Source organism: Caretta caretta, chromosome 9 (genome assembly GCF_965140235.1).
Source record: "Caretta caretta isolate rCarCar2 chromosome 9, rCarCar1.hap1, whole genome shotgun sequence".
NCBI classification, from domain to species: Eukaryota; Metazoa; Chordata; order Testudines; family Cheloniidae; genus Caretta; species Caretta caretta.
The window spans coordinates 32,630,143-32,648,596 of NC_134214.1; the positions used below are offsets into that span (position 1 = coordinate 32,630,143).

Below are 18,454 nucleotides of genomic sequence, written 5' to 3' on the forward strand. Positions count from 1 at the left end.
ATATACTGTTTGTCAGGATTTCAGTTAAGTAGATTCTGTTGGAATTGTTTCAGAATTTAAAAATATTCACCCACTTTATAAAGAAAGTTACTGGAATGAATAAGGAAAATCCTAATTATCTTCACCATGCTTCTATATGTAATTATTCTTCAATTGTATGGATTTGTTCCCAACACAATATTTGCAGTTAAGCTTTAGGATTAACTTTGTACTTACAGGGTTTTGGACTGACAAAGAACAACTGAAGAAACTGAGGCGAACTGAAATTGTTTTTGAGCCCCAGAGGGACTCTGGAGAATACAAACTTGCCATGGATAATTGGATAAAAGCAGTGCAACGTTCCTTGAATTGGTACAGCCAGACATCATACTAATGGAAGAGTTCACTTTTTTGAAATGGCCATCGATTAATGAAACCTTAGAATTTATAGAACAATAAAAACTAACCCAACACTTTTTTATGGAGTTTACACTTGGTTCTGTTGAATTTCAGCAGCCTCCCTACTTCTGTTAGATCAGTTACTACTGCATTTTGACCCATCATATCCTCCTTGCTATACCTGTTGATCAGCTGCAGCAGCCATGTCCCTTTGGTGACATGAGGGTGCACAAGAACCTTGAACGCCACTGCCATGTGTGGAGCATAAGGTGATTCATGATCTCTGGGGTCTAAGGACACTTATCCCAGTTATGGTGAACAAAGGTGGGGAAATGTGGCAAAAGATACTTCTTGTTTGCCTTTGTCAGATGGAGATTTGATTACTATAATATGCTCTGCAGTGGGATACACTTTGAGATCATTTACAATCTTAACCTAATGCAGAATATAGCTGTCTTCTTATTGGCAAGGCATTCTCCATGAGGGGTTGTTCTCTACTTTGGAACTCCGTTCTCCTCCCTTGGTTTGAAAGCCTGAATTTCTTAACCTTCAGGGCATGCTGAAAAATCATTGTATTTTGATGGGCATTTCTGGGAAGAACAGGGTGATTGCGTGTGGCATTTTATTACTTATGGTGGACTTCATTTAATATGGGTACTTTATGTATGAGTATGTGTTGCTGACTCTGAGCTATTATGTTACATCTTAATTGACTAGACAGAATCTATATTTGTAATGAGTTTTTTATCCATAGTGTGTGTTATTTTGTACAGTGCCTAGAGCTTAGGTACTATATTAAGTCTAAATATAAATACTGTGGATCAGTACTACATGAAATTGTTTCTATGCTTTTTATAGCTAACCGTTCTTATCTGATATGCAGCTCAGCAGATCTTTAATTTTGTAATAAAAGACAACCTTATTGCACTGTTAATTAATGCAAATAGCAGTCAAAAGTAATTACATATTGTATCCTATTTTTTTTTCAAAAAGTATATGTATTGTGACAGTGTTGGGCCAGATGGCTACAGGAGAGTGATAGAAGGCAGATGTATTAGCCCCAGGTTAAGTAGGTCCCTTTTCCCTGGGTAAGGTAACAGGGAAGGTTCCAGAACAATCAGGAACTTTCTGGAAACAATTAAGGCAGACAAGCTGATTAGAACACCTGCAGCCAATCTTGAAGCTGCTAGAATCAATTAAGGCAGGCTAATCAGGGCACCTGGGTTTAAAAAGGAGCTCATTTCAGTTTGTGGTGTGTGCGAGGAGCTGGGAGCAAGAGGCGCAAGAAGCTGAGAGTGAGAAGTATAAGCATTATCAAACAACAGGAGGAAGGTCCTGTGGTAAGAATAAAGAAGGTGTTGGGAGGAGACAATGGGGAAGTAGCCCAGGGAGTTGTAGCTCTCACACAGCTGTTAAAGGAGCCACTGTAGACAGCTGCCATGCACAGGGCCCCGGGCTGGAACCCAGAGTAGAGGGCAGCCCGGGTTCCCCCCCATCCCTCCATTCCCCCAACTCCCTGCTTGATACCGGAGGAGTTGAACTGGACTGTGGGTTCCACCAGAGGGAAAGGTCTCTGGCCTGTTCCCCGATCCACTAGGTGGATGAGCAGAGACTGCGGGGATTGTTCTTCCTTTCCCCATGCTGGCCAGTGATGAGGCTAACTGAGGGAATGGCTGATTTGAGCCACGAAAGTGGCCAAACTGAGGGCTGCCGTGAACCTCTGCGGTGAGAAAATCCACCAATAAGCGCAGGACCCACCAAGGCAGAGGAGGAACTTTGTCACAGTATTAATGTTTTCTAAGCCATCATTATTAAATTATATTGTGCTAAAGCAGAGCCAAACATGCTTTTTTTTGAAGACATCCTTTACTATTACTATTTTTAAAACTAGAATAAAAATTATAATGAATATAACAGAGTAAATTATAATTTATAGCAGCATCTAGCTATAATTAAGAGTCTTTAATAATTTTCATTATCACCCCTTTTTGTCAGGAGTAGCTCAGCTGCAAAATGTATTCCAATCTTAACACTCTTTAAAAAATTAAAACTTACTAGCTCTTGATCTCTGTGGACTACTTGCTTTTAGCTTCTTTTAAGGATAGATTTTTAACATACTGAGGATTCAAATGAATAAAATTTGCATTGAGATACTTTAAACAAAGATTATTAGTATGACTCTGGTCTCAAATTGATTTTATTTTTGTCAGATATATGTATCCATAACAAATTGCTGTGCCTGTATATTAATAATATAAGAAGATTGCGAGTTTGGAGTTAACTTCAAACAGTCCAAGTCCAGCTACTTTTCCAGACTGTTTTCTCTGGAGTTCATTTCATTCATTTATGTTAGTTTTAATTCAGATCTAGCAATGAAGACATTGTACAAGCTCATCTACATCAACCTCTATTTGAAAATTCTAGGCCTTTCACACACACCTTACTGTTAACTTAATTTTAGATTCCCCCTTAGGCATAGGTTTTTCTTTAGTTTGAAAAGCTTATGTAATTTCTACCTTTTTTGTCAATTAGGCATCTTCAGTCATAAAGCACAAATGGCAAATATTTCCAATCAGTACTTATATTTTAACTTGGAATTCCATATTCGAGTTTATGAATATTTTACTTAGGGTGGGCACTACCCCACATGATTCAGATGTGAGGATTGAAAAACGAAGTGACAGTCTTTCTGCTATGATAATGGCCACCTAAAAGTCCTGACTTGATGAGAGCCATCAAGGGTGGAGAAGTGTTGAAAAAGACTTGTTTCAGGTACTTGCAGATATATAAAAAAATGACTGGTTCTTCTTTGAGTGATTACTCATGTCCATTCCATTATAGGTGTGTGTGCTCGCCACATGCACCAGTGCCGGAAGTTTTTCCTTCAGTGGTATCAGTAGGGGACTAGCTCTGGCATCTTCTGGAGTGGCGCGCGCGTATACTGCGGTGTAAGGAGCACTGTCAGCTCCCCTCACCCTCAGTTCCTTCTTACTGCCAGTAATGGTGCTGGAACGTTCCCTTGTCTCAGCAAGCTTCTCTCTCAACTGCTCATTTTTTGCTGTATAAAGTTGTTAGTGTAGTTTGTGTTAGTTCATAGTCCTGGATGGGATTTAGCCTAGGGATGAGGCATGCCCTGGTCCCCAGTCTTCAAACCTGTGACTGCTGCAAAAAACCTATGCCAGTCAGCGACCCCCAAAGTAGCTGTCTTTGGTGCTTGGGGGAAACTTATGTGAGCAACAAGTATCGCATTTGTAAGAGTTTTAAACCTTGGACCAAGAAGGAGCGGGACATTCGTCTCCGATTGCTCCTTATGGAGTCAGCACTTGCACCGGCACCAGAGACATCCAGATCGGATTCTTCTCCTAGCGGTGTGGCCTCGGTGCGGCGTGCGCTGCCAGCACCGTCTGCAGACTGGGGTTGATCCACCTCCCTGGTACCAGCTAGAAAGCAAAGAAAGACCGGAAGGGGACCTTCTCCTGCATCTCGTAAAGGGAAGGAGCGGGCCGGAGGAGAGCAAAGACCCACGAAGGGCGGCTCTTTGCCTCCGGAGGTCAGGCCCCAACTCCCACTGAGCAGGCTAGTCCACTCCAGGATACGCCCGCCACCCTGTAGAGCAGCACAGGCATTCAGCACCTGGTGGTGCCGTCTACACCAGAGGCCCTGCAGGCCACTAAGGACTTCCTGTCCCTACCAGTGCCGCCCACGCCAGTTACGGCGGTACCCCACTCCAGGGGCAAACCCACCGTGGAACCCTTCCAACAGACCCCATCAGTGTGGCATCGCTTCTCACCACAAGGAGTGTCCCGCCACCATGCCTCGGGCACAGGTCAGCCTGTCCATCGGAGTTCCCAGTGTCAGTCCCCGGACTTCAGGCAGCACTCTTTGGGCTCAAAGAGACGATCACCAGTGTAATGGCACAGACCAGCAGAGGTGCACCCATCCCTGCAGCCCCAGCGCCATGAGTGCCCCAGCCGCTCTCCCAGTGTCTGGTACCACTCCAGCAATTAAAGCTGCAGGTGTCGGTTACTGGTCACCGGAGAGCTGGTATGGATCACCACTGGTGTGCCGACGTTCCCCAGCACGGAGACCTACTTACTCCTGCCCAACGGACTGGCACCACTCACTGAGTGTTAGGCAGAGATCACGGGGATCAAGGCATGGAGAGTCATCGCCCTCATGAAGATCCCCAGTGGAGCCTCAGGGCTGGCACCAATGTGACTGGGATAGACAGTAAGCCTTGGCACCGTCCTGGTCCCCTTGACGCAGCCCTTCCTCCTCAGGCTCCGTTAGCAAGGAGGAATCCCTGCCAGTAGGCCAGGGTCACTCATTGGGCACACCGACATTCCCCGTGGCTCCTCCTGCAGTAGCGTGGCCTCAAGGCCAGTGGAGCTTCCCCCGGCACCTATGGAATCCCTGGGGGTTCCCACAGCCTTCGCAAGGGCGTAGGTTGACCTCAGGGGCATCAGACAAATGGTTGGCGACAGTCTCCCACTGGCCCCCCGACATGGAGGTGACACTGGAAAGGAACCCATCAGGGTCACCCGGGCCCAACGGAGGTGCTCATGGAGGAGGAAGCGGGGGTGGCAGACCCGCCAGTACCCTCCTCCTCTTCATCTTTGCCTGACGAGGCCATAATGGGGCCCTTTCACCCAGTCCCCCAGGATGATGCCAAGGCTCATCAAGAATTCTAAAGAGGGTCGCCTCAAACTGGGGCTAGAAGCTAAGGAGCTGGCGGAGCCCTCAGACTCCCTCTTTGATGTGCTGAGTTCAGCAGCCCCTGCCAGGGTGGCATTGCCTGCACACGAGGCAGTGGCAAAAATTACTGTCCCTGTGGCAGACGCCCTCGTTGCTGCCCCCCATTTCCAAGTGGGCAGAATGTAAATATTAAGTGCTGGTTAAAGGTTATGAATACTTTTACACCAGGGGGTCTCAAAGTCCCACGGGCCATCTGCGGCCTGAGAGCCTCCCCAGTGTCTCCAGCAATTTTGAAGCCGGATCTCTCCCTTGGCCCAGCCTGCCGCCCCTGGGCACTCCCTCCCCACACCTCCCCTGAGTGATTTAAAATGGCCCAGGGGCCTACCCACCACCGGCAGCACAGCAGAGCTGAGTGGCTTCCTGCCTGCTTGCTCCACGTGGCTGCTGGCCCCTCCAAGTGACCCCGGGGCGGGGTGGGGCTGTGCCTCCACGTGCTGCCCCCGCCCCAAGTGCCCCTGCAGCCAAGGGGAAGCCTGCATCCCCACCCCTTTCCTACACACCCCCTCCCACTCCCAAACTCCCTCCCAGAGCCTGCACCTCCTCCCCCTTCCCACACACTCCCTCCCGCCCCCAAACTCCCTCCCAGAGCCTGCATCCCTCCCCTCTCCTCCCTCCCAGAGCCTGCAACCCCACCCCCTCCTCCTGCACCCCTGCCCCAGCCCAGAGCCTGCATCCCAGACCCCCCCACACCCCAAACTCCCTCCCAGAGCCTTAAGCAGGTGGAGGGCAGAGTTTTGGGTGGCGGGTTCTGAGTGGCATGAGTGACATTATTGGCTTGCTGAGAGGATTTGAGGACTGGCACTGGCCCTAAGGTAAATTTGAGTTTGAGACCCCTGCTTTACACACACTATGTCCCAAGCTCACTGGTGGGGTCAGCTGTTAATGAGCATGAAAGGCAGGGTCACCCAGGTGCGACGCCCAAAAATAAAGAGGCTTGATCTCTTTTTGGAAAAAAAGTTTATTCATCTTCCAGTCTCCAGCTATGAGTAGCCATACATCAGGCCTTGCTTGGCTGCTATGATTTTAACATCTGGCAGTCCATGGCTAAGTTTGTTCAGAGACCCTCTGCCTGAGGACCCCATGAAGGAACTCCTGGCGATCCTCAATGAGGGCAAGGTGGTGGCAAAGGCGGCCCTCCAAGCAGCCTCAGATGCGGGGGACTCTGAGGCCCGAACCATGGCCTCAGCCATCTCCATGAGATGAGAATCCTGGTTACAATCTTTGGGCCTCTCCATTGAGGTTTAGCAGTCAATCCAGGACCTCCTCTTAGATGGCCTGGCGCTGTTCTGTGAACAAATAGATACCAAGTTGCATGGTCTAAAAGACTTGAGGGAAACCCTGCAGACCGTGGCCCTGTACGTTCCAGGGCTGGCAAGGAAGCAATTTAAGCCGCAAAAGTCCCAGAGGTTGGGAAGTCAGCCGCAGTCAGAGCCCTGCCGCAAGAAGGGCAAGTCCTATAAGTGCTGGCAGGGCCACCAGCCAACGTTCTCCACTCACTCAGGCTCCACCCGCAACCCAACAGGGTGGTAAACGGGCATTTTGAGGGTACACTTGAGAGCGACCTTCCAGCCTGTGTCCTGGATCCTGCTTCCCAGCTTTTTTCCAACTGCCTGTCCCCTTTCCTCCCTGCCTGGGTCTCTATAACATCAGACCAGTAGGTTCTCAGTATTGTGGATTCAGTTTATTTCTGTTCCCCACTCCCCATCCCTCTTCAGGGATCCCCCTCTCGAGAGCCTGCTCGCTCAGGAGGTGCAGGACTTTCTGCAGGTGGCACCTGTGGAGGAAGTCCCCCTAAATTTCAGAGGCAAGGGGTTTTACTCCCATTATTTTCTAATCCCAAAGGCCAAGGGCGGTCTAAGACCCATCCTGGACCTGCAAGAAGTCCACAGATATCTCAAGAAGTTGAAGTTTCACATGGCCTCCATCATCCCTTCAGTGGAGGCAGGAGACTGGTAGGCCTTCCTCGATTTAAAGGATGCATACTTCCACATTTCGATATTCCATGGACACAGACATTTCCTGCGCTTTACGGTGGGGACCGCCACTACCAGTTTGCGGTGCTCCCTTTTGGCCTAGCAGCAGCCCTGAGGGTGTTTACCAAGTGCATGTCAGTAGTGGCAGCTAATCTGAGATGTCAGGGTATCCAGATTTACCTGTACCTTGACGACTAGCTCCAGGACCCAAGTCCAGCACAGCGTCACCATGCTGCAAACCTCCATGATCCACAGTCTCCCTGATATCGGATGCCTCCGACCTTGGTTGAAGAGCACATCTTGGTACACTACAAACTCAAGGGACATGGTCTCCAGAAGAGCTGGTGTTACATGTAAATGTCAGGGAGCTCAGAGCCATCCACATAGTCTGCCGTGTCTTCCTGCCACACTTGTCCGGTCGAGTAGTGCAGGTGTTGACGGACAACATGGCCTCAATGTTCTGTGTCAACAGGTAAGGGTGAGCTCGCTCATAGGCCCTCTGTCAGGAAGCACTTCGCCTGTGGGACTTTTGCATTTAGCATGCGATCCAACTGGAAGCTTCGCATAGCGTCTGGAACACGCTGGCGGATCACCTCAGCAGGTCCTTTTTCTCTCACTACGAGTGATCCCTCCACTCAGAGGTCACCCGGGCACTCTTCCAGAAGTTGGGGGGCTCCCTGAGTGGATCTGTTCACCACCAGACAGAACAGGAAGTGCCATCAATTCTGCTCTCTCCAAGGCCTCGGCAGGGTGCCCTCTCCAATGCCTTTCTTCTGTTATGGGCGGGGGATTTGATGTGCACGTTCCTGCCGATTCTGCTGATCAGTCAGGTCCTATCGAAAATCAAAAGGGACACAGCGCAAGTCATTATGATCGCCCCGGCATGGCCTTGCCAGCACTGGTTCAGCACACTCATGGATCTGGCTGTGGCTGCACAATGGCCACTGCCCAGCCGCCCAGACCTGCTCTCGCAGGACCTGAACCTTCCATCTCTTCACCTCATGGCCCAGCTGCTGCATGGCTGAACCCAGAGAAACAGGCCTGCTTTAGCCAGGTACAGCAGGTTCTCTTGGAAAGTAGAAAGCCCTCCACCAGAACGACTTACCTGGCAAAGTGGAAGTGGTTCTCCTGCTGGGCATCGGAGCATAGCATCTCCCCAACATGGTTGTCTCTGCAGTCCATCCTAGATTACCTGCTCCACTTAAAGCACCAAGGCTTTGCGCTTTTGTCCATTGCACTTGGCAGCCATATCAGCCTTCCACCCACCCAGGGCCAATTGGTGTTCTCACATGAGATATCAATGAGGTTCATAAAGGGCTTGAAAGGCTCTTTCTGCCGGTCTGGGACTCAGTTCCCCAATGGGACGTCAACCTGGTTCTCTCTAGGCTCATCGAACTGCCCTTTGAGCCTATGGCTTCTTGTTCCATCTGTTGTGGAAAGTTGTTTTCCTTGTAGTCATTACCCCAGCAAGGCACATATCCAAGATTAAGGCCCTCACATTGGAGCCTCCGTATACAGTATTCTACAAGGACAAGGTCCAGCTGCGACTCCATCCAGCTTTCCTGCCTAAGGTGGTGTCTCCTTTTCATGTCAATCAGGATATCTTCCTCCTGGTGTTCTGCCCAAAGCCACACTCCACCAATGAGGAGAGGCATCTGTACACTTTGGATGTCCAGTGTACCCTAGCGTTCTACCTGAAGCATACCAAAGCCATCCGCAGGTCAACCCAGCTCTTTATCACGACTGTAAAATTACTGTGAAATATGAGGTAGAGCCAGTGTAGGCATCTTACAACAGGATTGATGTATACAATCATCTGTGTACCTAACAAAAAAAAGGCGGGGGGGCGCAGGGGAGAGGTTGTTGCACTTACACATACTGCATTCTCTACAGAGATCACCCAGAAACAAAGAATAGTCAAATCTTGGGAGGGAGATTTCAGCCTGGTGCTATTTCAGAGATTAACAATTAATGTTAATATAACATACAAATATTTGACTTCTCTTTCAGAGTGTGATGGGGTATACAAACTCCACACTAGGAAACAAGAGATTAAAAAACTATTCTGGGCCCAGACAGTCCTGCCCTGCCACACTTGTAGCAAATGCACCAGCTGGAGGAGGAGCTAAAAGGCAGGGGAGCAGTTCATTTGGTGGCAGCCCAGGAAAGAACAGAGACCTGCAGCAAGCAGCTCCAGGGGAGAAGAGCTGAGGAAAGGCGGAATCTCTCCCTAAACAGCTGCCCAAAGGTCCCTCCCTGATGGAAGGGAGGACCTGCTGTAGAGACAGCCTGAGAGGGAAGCATTCCCCTTTCCTTCTCATATGAACTTTGGACTTGGTTAATCCCCCTTTATTTTTGTTTGAACTACCCCAGCAGGGGAAAGCCCTTGAACTAAGCTGGCCCAAGAGGATGGCCATTCCACCAGAGGATGCAGTTGCTGCCCAAGAGAGAAAGGAGAGCGACCTTGGTACACACAGATGCCAGAAGGGTCTTTTTTGGTGAGTAGACATCCCTCACACCACCTAAACCCAGATAGTGACTTAGTCACGGGGGGCAGAGGTGATAGGAAGGGGCTCAAGGAGGGATTAAGCAGCCCTGGCTTTCAGAGCACTGATAACGCTCAGTGTCAGCATGCGGTGGAGTGGGAGGGCCTGAGCTCCCCTACCAACAACCCCCCTGCACGTCATGACCCTCAACCCTGACTACTAGGCGATACTCCCCTACCACCCTCCTCAGGAGAGGACCATCGCATATCAATAATTCATTATTGGAAGAAAGAGCACTTCCTTTTCTCCCCTAGGAGACCTGCAGTTGGGCAGCAGGAGACAGATATGAGGCTAGGGAAAAACTAAGCAAGGGTTAAATGTAACTGACCTCTGGCAACTTAGAAAGCCAGTAATTGTGCTCCAGAACCTAAGCTTTCATTTAAGGAATATAGGGTCAGATTTTCCTACCTGGTAAGGCCACAATTGTGCTGTTGCCTTAAAGTGGACAGAGAAGGGAAACTCTCATTGGTGCAAAACTGACAGAGGAAGCTTTTTTGTTGTTGTTGCCGCCACCTATGCCAGCTGCTTCTTACCCTCTTCCCCTTCAGTAAAAGGGAAGCGTATGTTGTTTGAGTTAGACCCTGGACACAGGCCTCGTAAACAACTGAATTTAGTTATTGTCTGCACAGCTCTATTTAATCGTTAATAACAGGTTAATTCTCAGTATTCCTTTGAAGGTTTTGTTTTTGCTAGTCACTGCAAACAGAAGAAGTGCCAGTCAGTCTTTTGAGTGGGAAAATAAGACCAGTAGAGACTGGGAGGCAAGGAGTTCCATTGCAGGTCTTACTATTCCCTGGATAGGTGTCACATCTAGAAATTACAGAGAATGGTATTGCTGTAAATGCGAAGGTATGCTATATGAAATCTGCAGCGTGTATTAAGCTGAAGGTTTTACTTTTTCCAGTTCCCCCAACAGGCTCTCCTTTCCCCCGAATAACTTGGCCTGCTATGCAACAAGCAACTATTCTTCTTCGAGTGCTTGCTCATATTGATTCCATTTTAGGTCTGTGCACGCCCACATGCACAGTTGTCAGAGATTTCTGCCTTAGCGGTATCCGTAGGGCTGGCTGTCGCAGCCTCTGGAGTGGTGTGCTCATGCAGCGGTATATCAGGCATCGTTGGTCCTATGCCCTCTCAGTTCCTTCTTACTACCCATGACGGTTGGTTGGAGCACTTTGCCTTGCATCGCAAGAGCACTAATAATCTCTTCATAGCCTTTCTCATAGACTTCGTTCTACTGGTTGTTGTATATAGTTCATAGTTGATAGTGTTAAGTTCATTAGTTAGAGTCCCTGTTGGGACTTTGCCCTGAGCAGGGCATGCCCCACTCTCCCGGCTTCAAGTTGTGTTCAGCATTCAGCAGGCCAGTGCCGATCAGTAATCCCCATGACAGTTGTCTCAAGTGTCTGGGAGAAAGCCACAGGAAAGATAGGTGTTGCATCTTCAAAAACTTTTGCCCTCAGACCCAGAGGGAGCAAGATATTTGGTTGAGGGCCATCCTGATGGAGGCTGCTCTTCGCCCTGTGTTGGAGCCTTCCACCGCAGAACCCATACTGAGTACATCAGCCTTGGTGCGCAGCGCAGTGCACTGCTGGCACCGGACTCTGCCTGGCTCCACTCCCTTTTTGGGGGTGCCAAGGAAGTGGCAGAAGAAGCAAAGTCCCTCAGCACTGAAGGACAGAGGGGCCATGGGCAAATGACCTGTGTTAGGCCATGCGCCCACTTTGGGGCTTCGCGGGGTGACGCTGAGCTTGGACCTCCCAGTCCGGCTTGGGACCTTCGGGCAGCAGCAGGGGCTCCCAGCCTATTGTGAGGTCTTCAGTGCTCGAAGCGGTCCCAGCAGCTAGAGAGCAGAGCCAGTGGGCTCCGGAGGTGCCACGTCAGGTGACAGAAGTGGCTTTGCCCCCTGCACCGAAGGACAAGCCCACCGGAGTGCAGCAGCATAGACTGGCATAACTTCCTCCAGTCGCTGGACTGCAGGCACAGGTCCCCATCGCCGAGACCTTGGATCCTGGCACTGTGTCCCAGCTCTCCAGCCCGGAGGCCTCGGTCTCCAGCGAGATCCCCACCTACTAGGTGTGGGACTCCGGATTCGAGGCGCCATTCACCATACCTCTGGTACCAGCAATCATCTGGCTACAGGTCGCTGAGGCGCCGGTCACCCACTCCCAGGCTGTCTTCCAGACGTTGGTCGCCATCCTGGAGGGATCGTTTGGGATCTCTGAACCGGTCTCATTCGCCCCTGTGCTGTTCCTCAGAAAGGCAGCGCTACTCACCATCGCCCTGCCGCTCGCCCACCAGAGTCAGCAAACACCCAGGCCTTGACGGCTCCACCGTGGTCACCAGAGGGACAATGGTCAGGGTCAGACCACCAGCCTGTTGCTGAGGAGGGGCTACTCCCCACCAATGCTGGAGCCTGAGGCGGCACCAGCCATGGCACCGGTGCAGCAGGGACTGTGGCTCCCCCAGTAGCCATACTGGAACCCAATGGGGGGGGCTGGTCATGCTGGTCCAATAATCCCAGCCCTCCCTGGCTGCATCGAACAAGCCAGCCACGGCACCGCGGTCACAATGTGGTGCCAATGTGGCGCATCGCATCCCGGCACCGAGGAAACCCTCCCCACAAAGGAAGGGAACGACACCCTCCCACAGGAGGTACCACTTTCATCGTCCCTGGACGAGGCAGTCACAGGGCCATCCTGACCTAGCAGTCCCGCAAATGAATTTAAAGAGCACCCAGGCCCTCCTTAAACTGGTGGCGGAAAACCTTGGTATGCAAATTGAGGAGGTCGCTGAGGAGGCTGACAACCTCTTTAATGTCATCTCAGCCACCACCCCAGCATGGGTCATATTGCCCATCCACCTTGGGGTCCTCAAGATTGCCACAACGATTTGGCTATCTCCCTCTTCTATTCTGCTGACTTCCAAGAAGATGGAAAAGAAATATTATGTCCCTGCAAAGGGCTTTGAGTATTTGTGCGACTCCTCCCCCTGGTTGTGTCCACAGTTAATGAAAAGGACAGGCAGGGACAGGTTAGCGGAACACCGAACAATAAAGACGCTAAGAGATTGGACTTGTTTGGCCAAAAGGTTTATTCGACGGCCAGCTTGCAGTTCCGAGTGTCTAATCACCAGCCCCTCCTGGAATGTTATAACTTCAACCTGTGGGACTCCTTTAACAAGTTCATGGAGCCCTCCTGCAGGATCATGCCAAAGAGTTCACTGTGTTAGTGAGCGAAGGCACAGCGGTAGCCAGGGGAGTCCTCCAGATGGCCTGGGACACTACGGACTTGGCAGCCCGGGTGGTCGCGTCAGCAGTGGCCATGAGACACAGCTCGTGGTTGCAGGCTTCTGGGCTGTCTCCTGAAATGCAGGCCACAATCCGGGACCTCTCCTTCGAGGGTAGAGGGCTCTTTTCCAAGATAACTGACTCAAGGCTCCATGGGTAAGGACTCCCAAGCCACCCTCCGCTCCTTGGGCCAGCATCCTGCTCAGCAGTCTAGGAAGCCTTCCATCCTCCACCCCCGCCCCTTCTGCTGCAGTCGAGGTCCTTCCAGGTCAGGCTCCTACAGGAGGAAGGACAAGGACAGGGGGCCTAAGAGACGTTATCCATCGTCTTCCCACCCAGCGGTGCAGCCTGACCCTCCCAAAAATCAGGGAGACCAGAAACAGCCATTTTGAGGGTGCGCGTGAGGATGACCGCCCCAGCCACTGTACCGGATCCATCCCCCTCCTTTCTCAATCACCTCCACCCTTTCTAGTCAGCCTGGTCCCGTATCACATCAGACTGCTGGGTGCTCGATAGTTTCTTCAGGTTATACCCTGCAATTTATAGCTGACTACGCTTCCCATCCCCATCCTTCTTCAGGGACCCTTCTCACAAGCAACTCCTCATTCAGGAGGTCAAAAACCTCCTGGGCCTTGGGGCAGTGGAAGAGGTTCCTCTGAACATGGAAGGCAGAGGATTCTGCTCCTGCTGTGTTCTAATTCTGAAGGAAAAAGGGTGCCTCAGACCTATCCTGGAGCTGCTTCGCCTCAAAAAGTCTCTGAAGAAGTTGAAGTTTCACATGGTCTCCCTGGCCTCCATCATTCCCTCCCTGGATCTGGGAGACTGGTATGCCGCCCTCAATTTAAAGGATGCATACTTCCATATTTCCATTTTCCCGGGGCATTGGCGCTTCCTCTGTTTCACATTGGGCCAGTGCCATTTCCAGTTCATGGTGATGCCCTTTGGCCTCTTGTCGGCCCTGAGAGTGTTCACAAAGTGCCAGTGGCCACTTCCCTGTGACGTTGAGGAGTCCAAATTTACCTGTACCTCAACAACTGGGGGTTAAGGAGCCAGTCCCCAGATCTGGTGTGGAAACATATCGATCTGGTCTGTTCCACCTCCCGCAACCTAGGGCTGATAATAAATTAGAATACATCAACCCTAACTCCAGTGCGGCGCATAAAATTTATTGGGGCAGTTCTCGACTCCACTTGAGCCAGAGCCTTCCTCCCCAAGACTCGGTTCCAAGCCATAGGAGACCTCATCTCAGGCCTGTGAGCCCACCCGCTCACCACCGCCCATACGTGCCTGCGATTGTTGGGTCATATGGTAGCATGCACTTCCATGGTCTGGTGCACAAGACTCTGCCCCAGATCCCTACAGACGTGGCTGGTGTCAGTCTATGTCCCCATCCAGCACCACATGGACCAGGTGATCAGGATTCCGGACAGCATATTGTCGTCTCTCACTTGGTGGCAGGATCCCACGTTGGTGCTGGAAGGAGTTCCCTTCATGGCCCCAGCCTCGTCGGTGACTCCAGGGCTTGTCCCTCTCATCGATCAAGGTCCATCTAGTGGCCATCTCAGCCTTCCACCTGCCATTCGAGGTCAGGTCAGTTTTTGCTCAGGTTATCACAGCCAAATTCCTTAAGGGTCTAGAGCGCCTCTACCTGCACATTAGGGATCCCATGCCTCCATGGGACTTGAATTTGGTGCTGTTGCGGCTCACGGGTCCTCCCTTTTAGCCTCTGGCTTCCTGCTCTCTCCTTCTTCATTCCTAATAGCAGTGACATCGGCCTGCCAGGTATCTGAGGTTTGGTCGCTCACCTCGAAACCACCTTACATGGTCTTCTACAAGGACAGTGGCCAGCTGACACCACACCTGGCCTTCCTTCCAAAGGTAGTCTCTCAGTTTCATTTGAGCCAAGACATTTACTTACTGGTCTTCCTTCTGAGGACACATAAGTTGGAGGAGGCATGCAAGCTGCATGCCAGGTGCATGCCCTGGACGTCAGGAGGGCTTTAGCCTTGTACATTGACAGGACCAAGCTATTCCATAAGTCAATGCAGTTGTTTGTCTCTGTGGCTGACAGGATGAAAGGTTGCTCTGTATCCGCTCAAAGAATTTCCTCTTGGATCACTGCCTCCATTCATTTTTGGTATGATCAAGCGAAGGTGCCACCCTTGGCGATCATCACCACCCACTCTACCAGGGTGCAGGTCTCTTCAGCAGTCTTTCTGGCCCAAGTACCTATCCAGGACATCTGCAGGGCAGCTTTATGTCCCACTATGCACTTACCCAGCAGGCCCGAGATGATGCTGGCTTCGGTAGGGCAGTACTGCAAGCTGCTAAGCTGTGAACTCCAAGCCCATCTCTGGGGGTACTGCTTGTGAGTCACCTAGCATGGAATGGACATGAGCAAGCACCTGAAGAAGAAAAAACAGACACTAGCCTTTTGTAAATGTTATTCTTCAAGATGTGTTGCTCATGTCTATTCCATTACTCACCCTTCTACCCTCTCTCGGTGTTACCAGCAGGAAGGAACTGAGAGGGTGTAGGTCCAGCGGCGCCTGATATACCGCCGCATGAGTGTGCCACTCCAGGGGGCACCACAGCCAGCCCTATGGTTACCACTAACGCAGAAATCTCCGACAATTGTGCACGTGAGCACACACACCTAAAATGGAATGGACATAAGCAACACATCTCGAAGAACAACAGTTACGAAAAGGTAGGTAACCGTTTTTTCTACCAGCTGAGCAAAAAAAGCCCAGTAGCTGTGTGTTAGTTCTTGTTGTATACACCCAATTTGTACCACTTTAACTGTACCAGTTAAAAAACAGTACAATGCCCTCAGTGTGGATGCAGTTACACTGGTGGTGTAGCTTAATCACATACAGGAAAGGGAATAACTTATTGCTGCAAGTCACCTTTTATACTGTTCTAACTGCATTCACTCTAGGGGATGTATTGATATAGCTACTTTGGAAAAAAAATAAACAAACCTACACACTCCCAACGAAAATAGTTATGCAGGTACTAAAAGTGGGTGTAGAGCAGACCTTTGTGATAAGCGGCTGCCCCCCAGAAATTATAGGAGCCTATGTTCCTGACTGAGATAGATATTACAATCCCATACAGCATCTTTAGGAGCCATTGTATTAAATTTATGAATAGTTTATGTATGTGTAACCCTTCTGCCTGTCACAGTTGGCAGCAACAAGGGCCGGGTTCAGTATCTAGGGGTTCCATTCCAATAACACAATGCAAAACCGGCTCGAGCCCCCACCCAGTGACAAATATATACCACCCCCGCTGGGCGCCTCTAAGAGGCAATACTTCCCCTCTCGCAAGCACATAGTCTGAGTGTAGCAAAAAGTCTTTTAATAACAGAGAGAAACAATGTGGCATTATGTTGGGGAAACACCACCAACAGGATTCATAACACATCCCATGAGCAAAAAACCCACCCCAAGCAAATTGGGGCATGTCTTTTCCCTTTGGTTCTTGAGTCCATCCACCCCAAAGTCTCTGTCTCTGGTCAGGGCAGCCCCAAAGTTCAAAAGTTTATCTGCAGAGTTTTACCTCCCAACCTGGGTGGAGATGGGGGGGGGGGTTTAAGGGGCACCTTACGTGGTCCAAATCTGATGTCCCCACCTCTCCATGGGGCTCCACTCTGCCAGCCGCCCCATGAGCTGCTCTAGGCATCCAACAAACTGCTCTGCTCCACCAGCCACTCTGCTCACCGTCCCGCAAACTGCTTTGCTCTACCAGCCACTCCGCTCACCGTCCTGCAAACTGCTCCACTATATATCTTCAGGCTCCCCCAACACTTAACACAACACTCAGTGATTTCAGTTCTTAGTAAGTTTAGCTCTTTTGTGATTTCAGCTTATAGTAGGGGAGCCTCAGTGCTAGTGCACCATTAGCCCAAAGTGAATTCAACTCAGCAGCCTGTAACTAGACTCCTAATAGAATCAAAATTAGCTCTGATATTCCACAGTGGAGAGAGGAGGAAGTACAATTAGCATGTAAGGCCCTCACCAGGGGGCCCATGCCACCAAGTATTAATACCTGTTTCCAGCAGCTCCCCCTTCACAGTGTTTTGGAACCCATGTCCCTTGCCTAGCGAGTGCTCCTAAGTTGATGGCGAGTCCCTCCATCATAACAAAAGGCCAAGTACAGTTCCACTGTCCTTGATTCCCATAATCAGGGTAATAACAATTTATTCTTCCTGCCCCAATAACAGAGACACTGGGGATCCCACAGCAGCCAAACTGACCATTTGGGCAGCTATGGCCTCATTCTAGGCGGGGTGGGTGTGCCTATGCAAATGAGATCAGCCCCTGAAGTTCTTTTCCACAACTTGCCACACCTCACCACCAGATGTCAGGGTGGAGCTCATCCTGACTCTGCTTGCATATGAATATGTTCTACTCCATGGGAGAAGGTAATTACAGCTATTAGAGGAACGTTAAACAGTGGGGGAGGTGGGTGATAACCCTGGAGGTTGTAAACAACTCCAGAAAACCACCCCCCACTTGGGTATTTGCATATACTGATTTAAACTGGGTTTTCAAGAGACTCAAACAAAGAAGGGGCTTTGGTAAAAAAAGCTGAGCTTTAACTGACACAGAGCCTTTGTTTTGATTAAGGAAATGGACAGAGCCCTCTGTCCAACGGGGCAGGTCCAGCCCTTGTAGGAGGATTGGAAAGACTTTGGCTTACTTGGGCCCATAAGACTGATGGGTGACCTCTAGTCAGGTTTTAGCATGCATAGGGAAACTCTTGTTATGGTTCTTATTGTTGTTCTGTGTTTTCTCAATCTATTTTTTGTCCTTAAAATAAATGTACTCTGCTGAGACAGAGCTGTAGGATCACTGGTAAAAACACTGTCAGTTTCCTCAGAGAGAAAGCACAGCCTAACTGGTAGCCTTTAGGCAGACTGGCTTTCTGGGGCCATCACAGTTTAAGGCAAGAGGCTGGATAGACTTAAAACTTCTGTTCAGAGGTGAGTGGGAAAAGGGTCCCTGCCCAGATCCAGCTAATGGCTGGAGAAAGGGCCGTAAGTAGGGCATGGCAGCGGCCCAATGCACAGAGCCAATAGGGGTGCAAAAATGGGGTGGCATGCAGGACCTGGCCCAGCAACATCAGCTCCCAATCTCCACAGGATCAGTTCCAGCAGTATTGGCCAGAGTTTAGGGTGCTCAGCACCACCCCCTTCCCTGCAGGATCACGGACCTGGCTGGAGCAGGCTCACCCTAGTGCTAGGATCATGGCTGGCAGGACTCTGTGTGTGCTTCTTGGCTCATACTGAGCATGCTTAGTAACAGCTGCTGTAGCTGCTCCTTTCACTGGGGATTAAAATCTGCTGCTGTTCATGGAGGTTAAAGGAGTTTTGGGGGGGATGACAGAGTTTGTGCAGGAGGCGGAAACTGACTGCCCAGTTGGGTCAAACTGGGGTCAAGTTGGAGGCAGGGGAAGCTAAGGGACAAAATCAGGAAGAAACAGCAGGAGCCGGGGTTAAGCCCAAG

The 18,454-nt window shown here is 50.4% G+C and overlaps 1 protein-coding gene across 6 annotated transcripts in view; it reads left to right on the forward strand.

The window, feature by feature from the left end:
• GK5 (glycerol kinase 5) overlaps positions 1-2,544 on the forward strand; it is a 78,488-nt gene extending 75,944 nt beyond the window's left edge. For 5 of the 6 annotated variants that reach the window (XM_048864571.2, XM_048864573.2, XM_048864574.2 and 2 more), the window contains one exon: positions 219-2,544. In XM_048864571.2, the coding sequence (XP_048720528.2) occupies positions 219-373 (155 nt within the window). In that variant the 3' untranslated portion in view covers positions 374-2,544. The remainder of the gene's footprint in view (positions 1-218) is intronic. The other variant, XR_012669888.1, reaches the window with a different exon arrangement.
• The last annotated feature ends 15,910 nt before the right edge of the window (positions 2,545-18,454 follow it).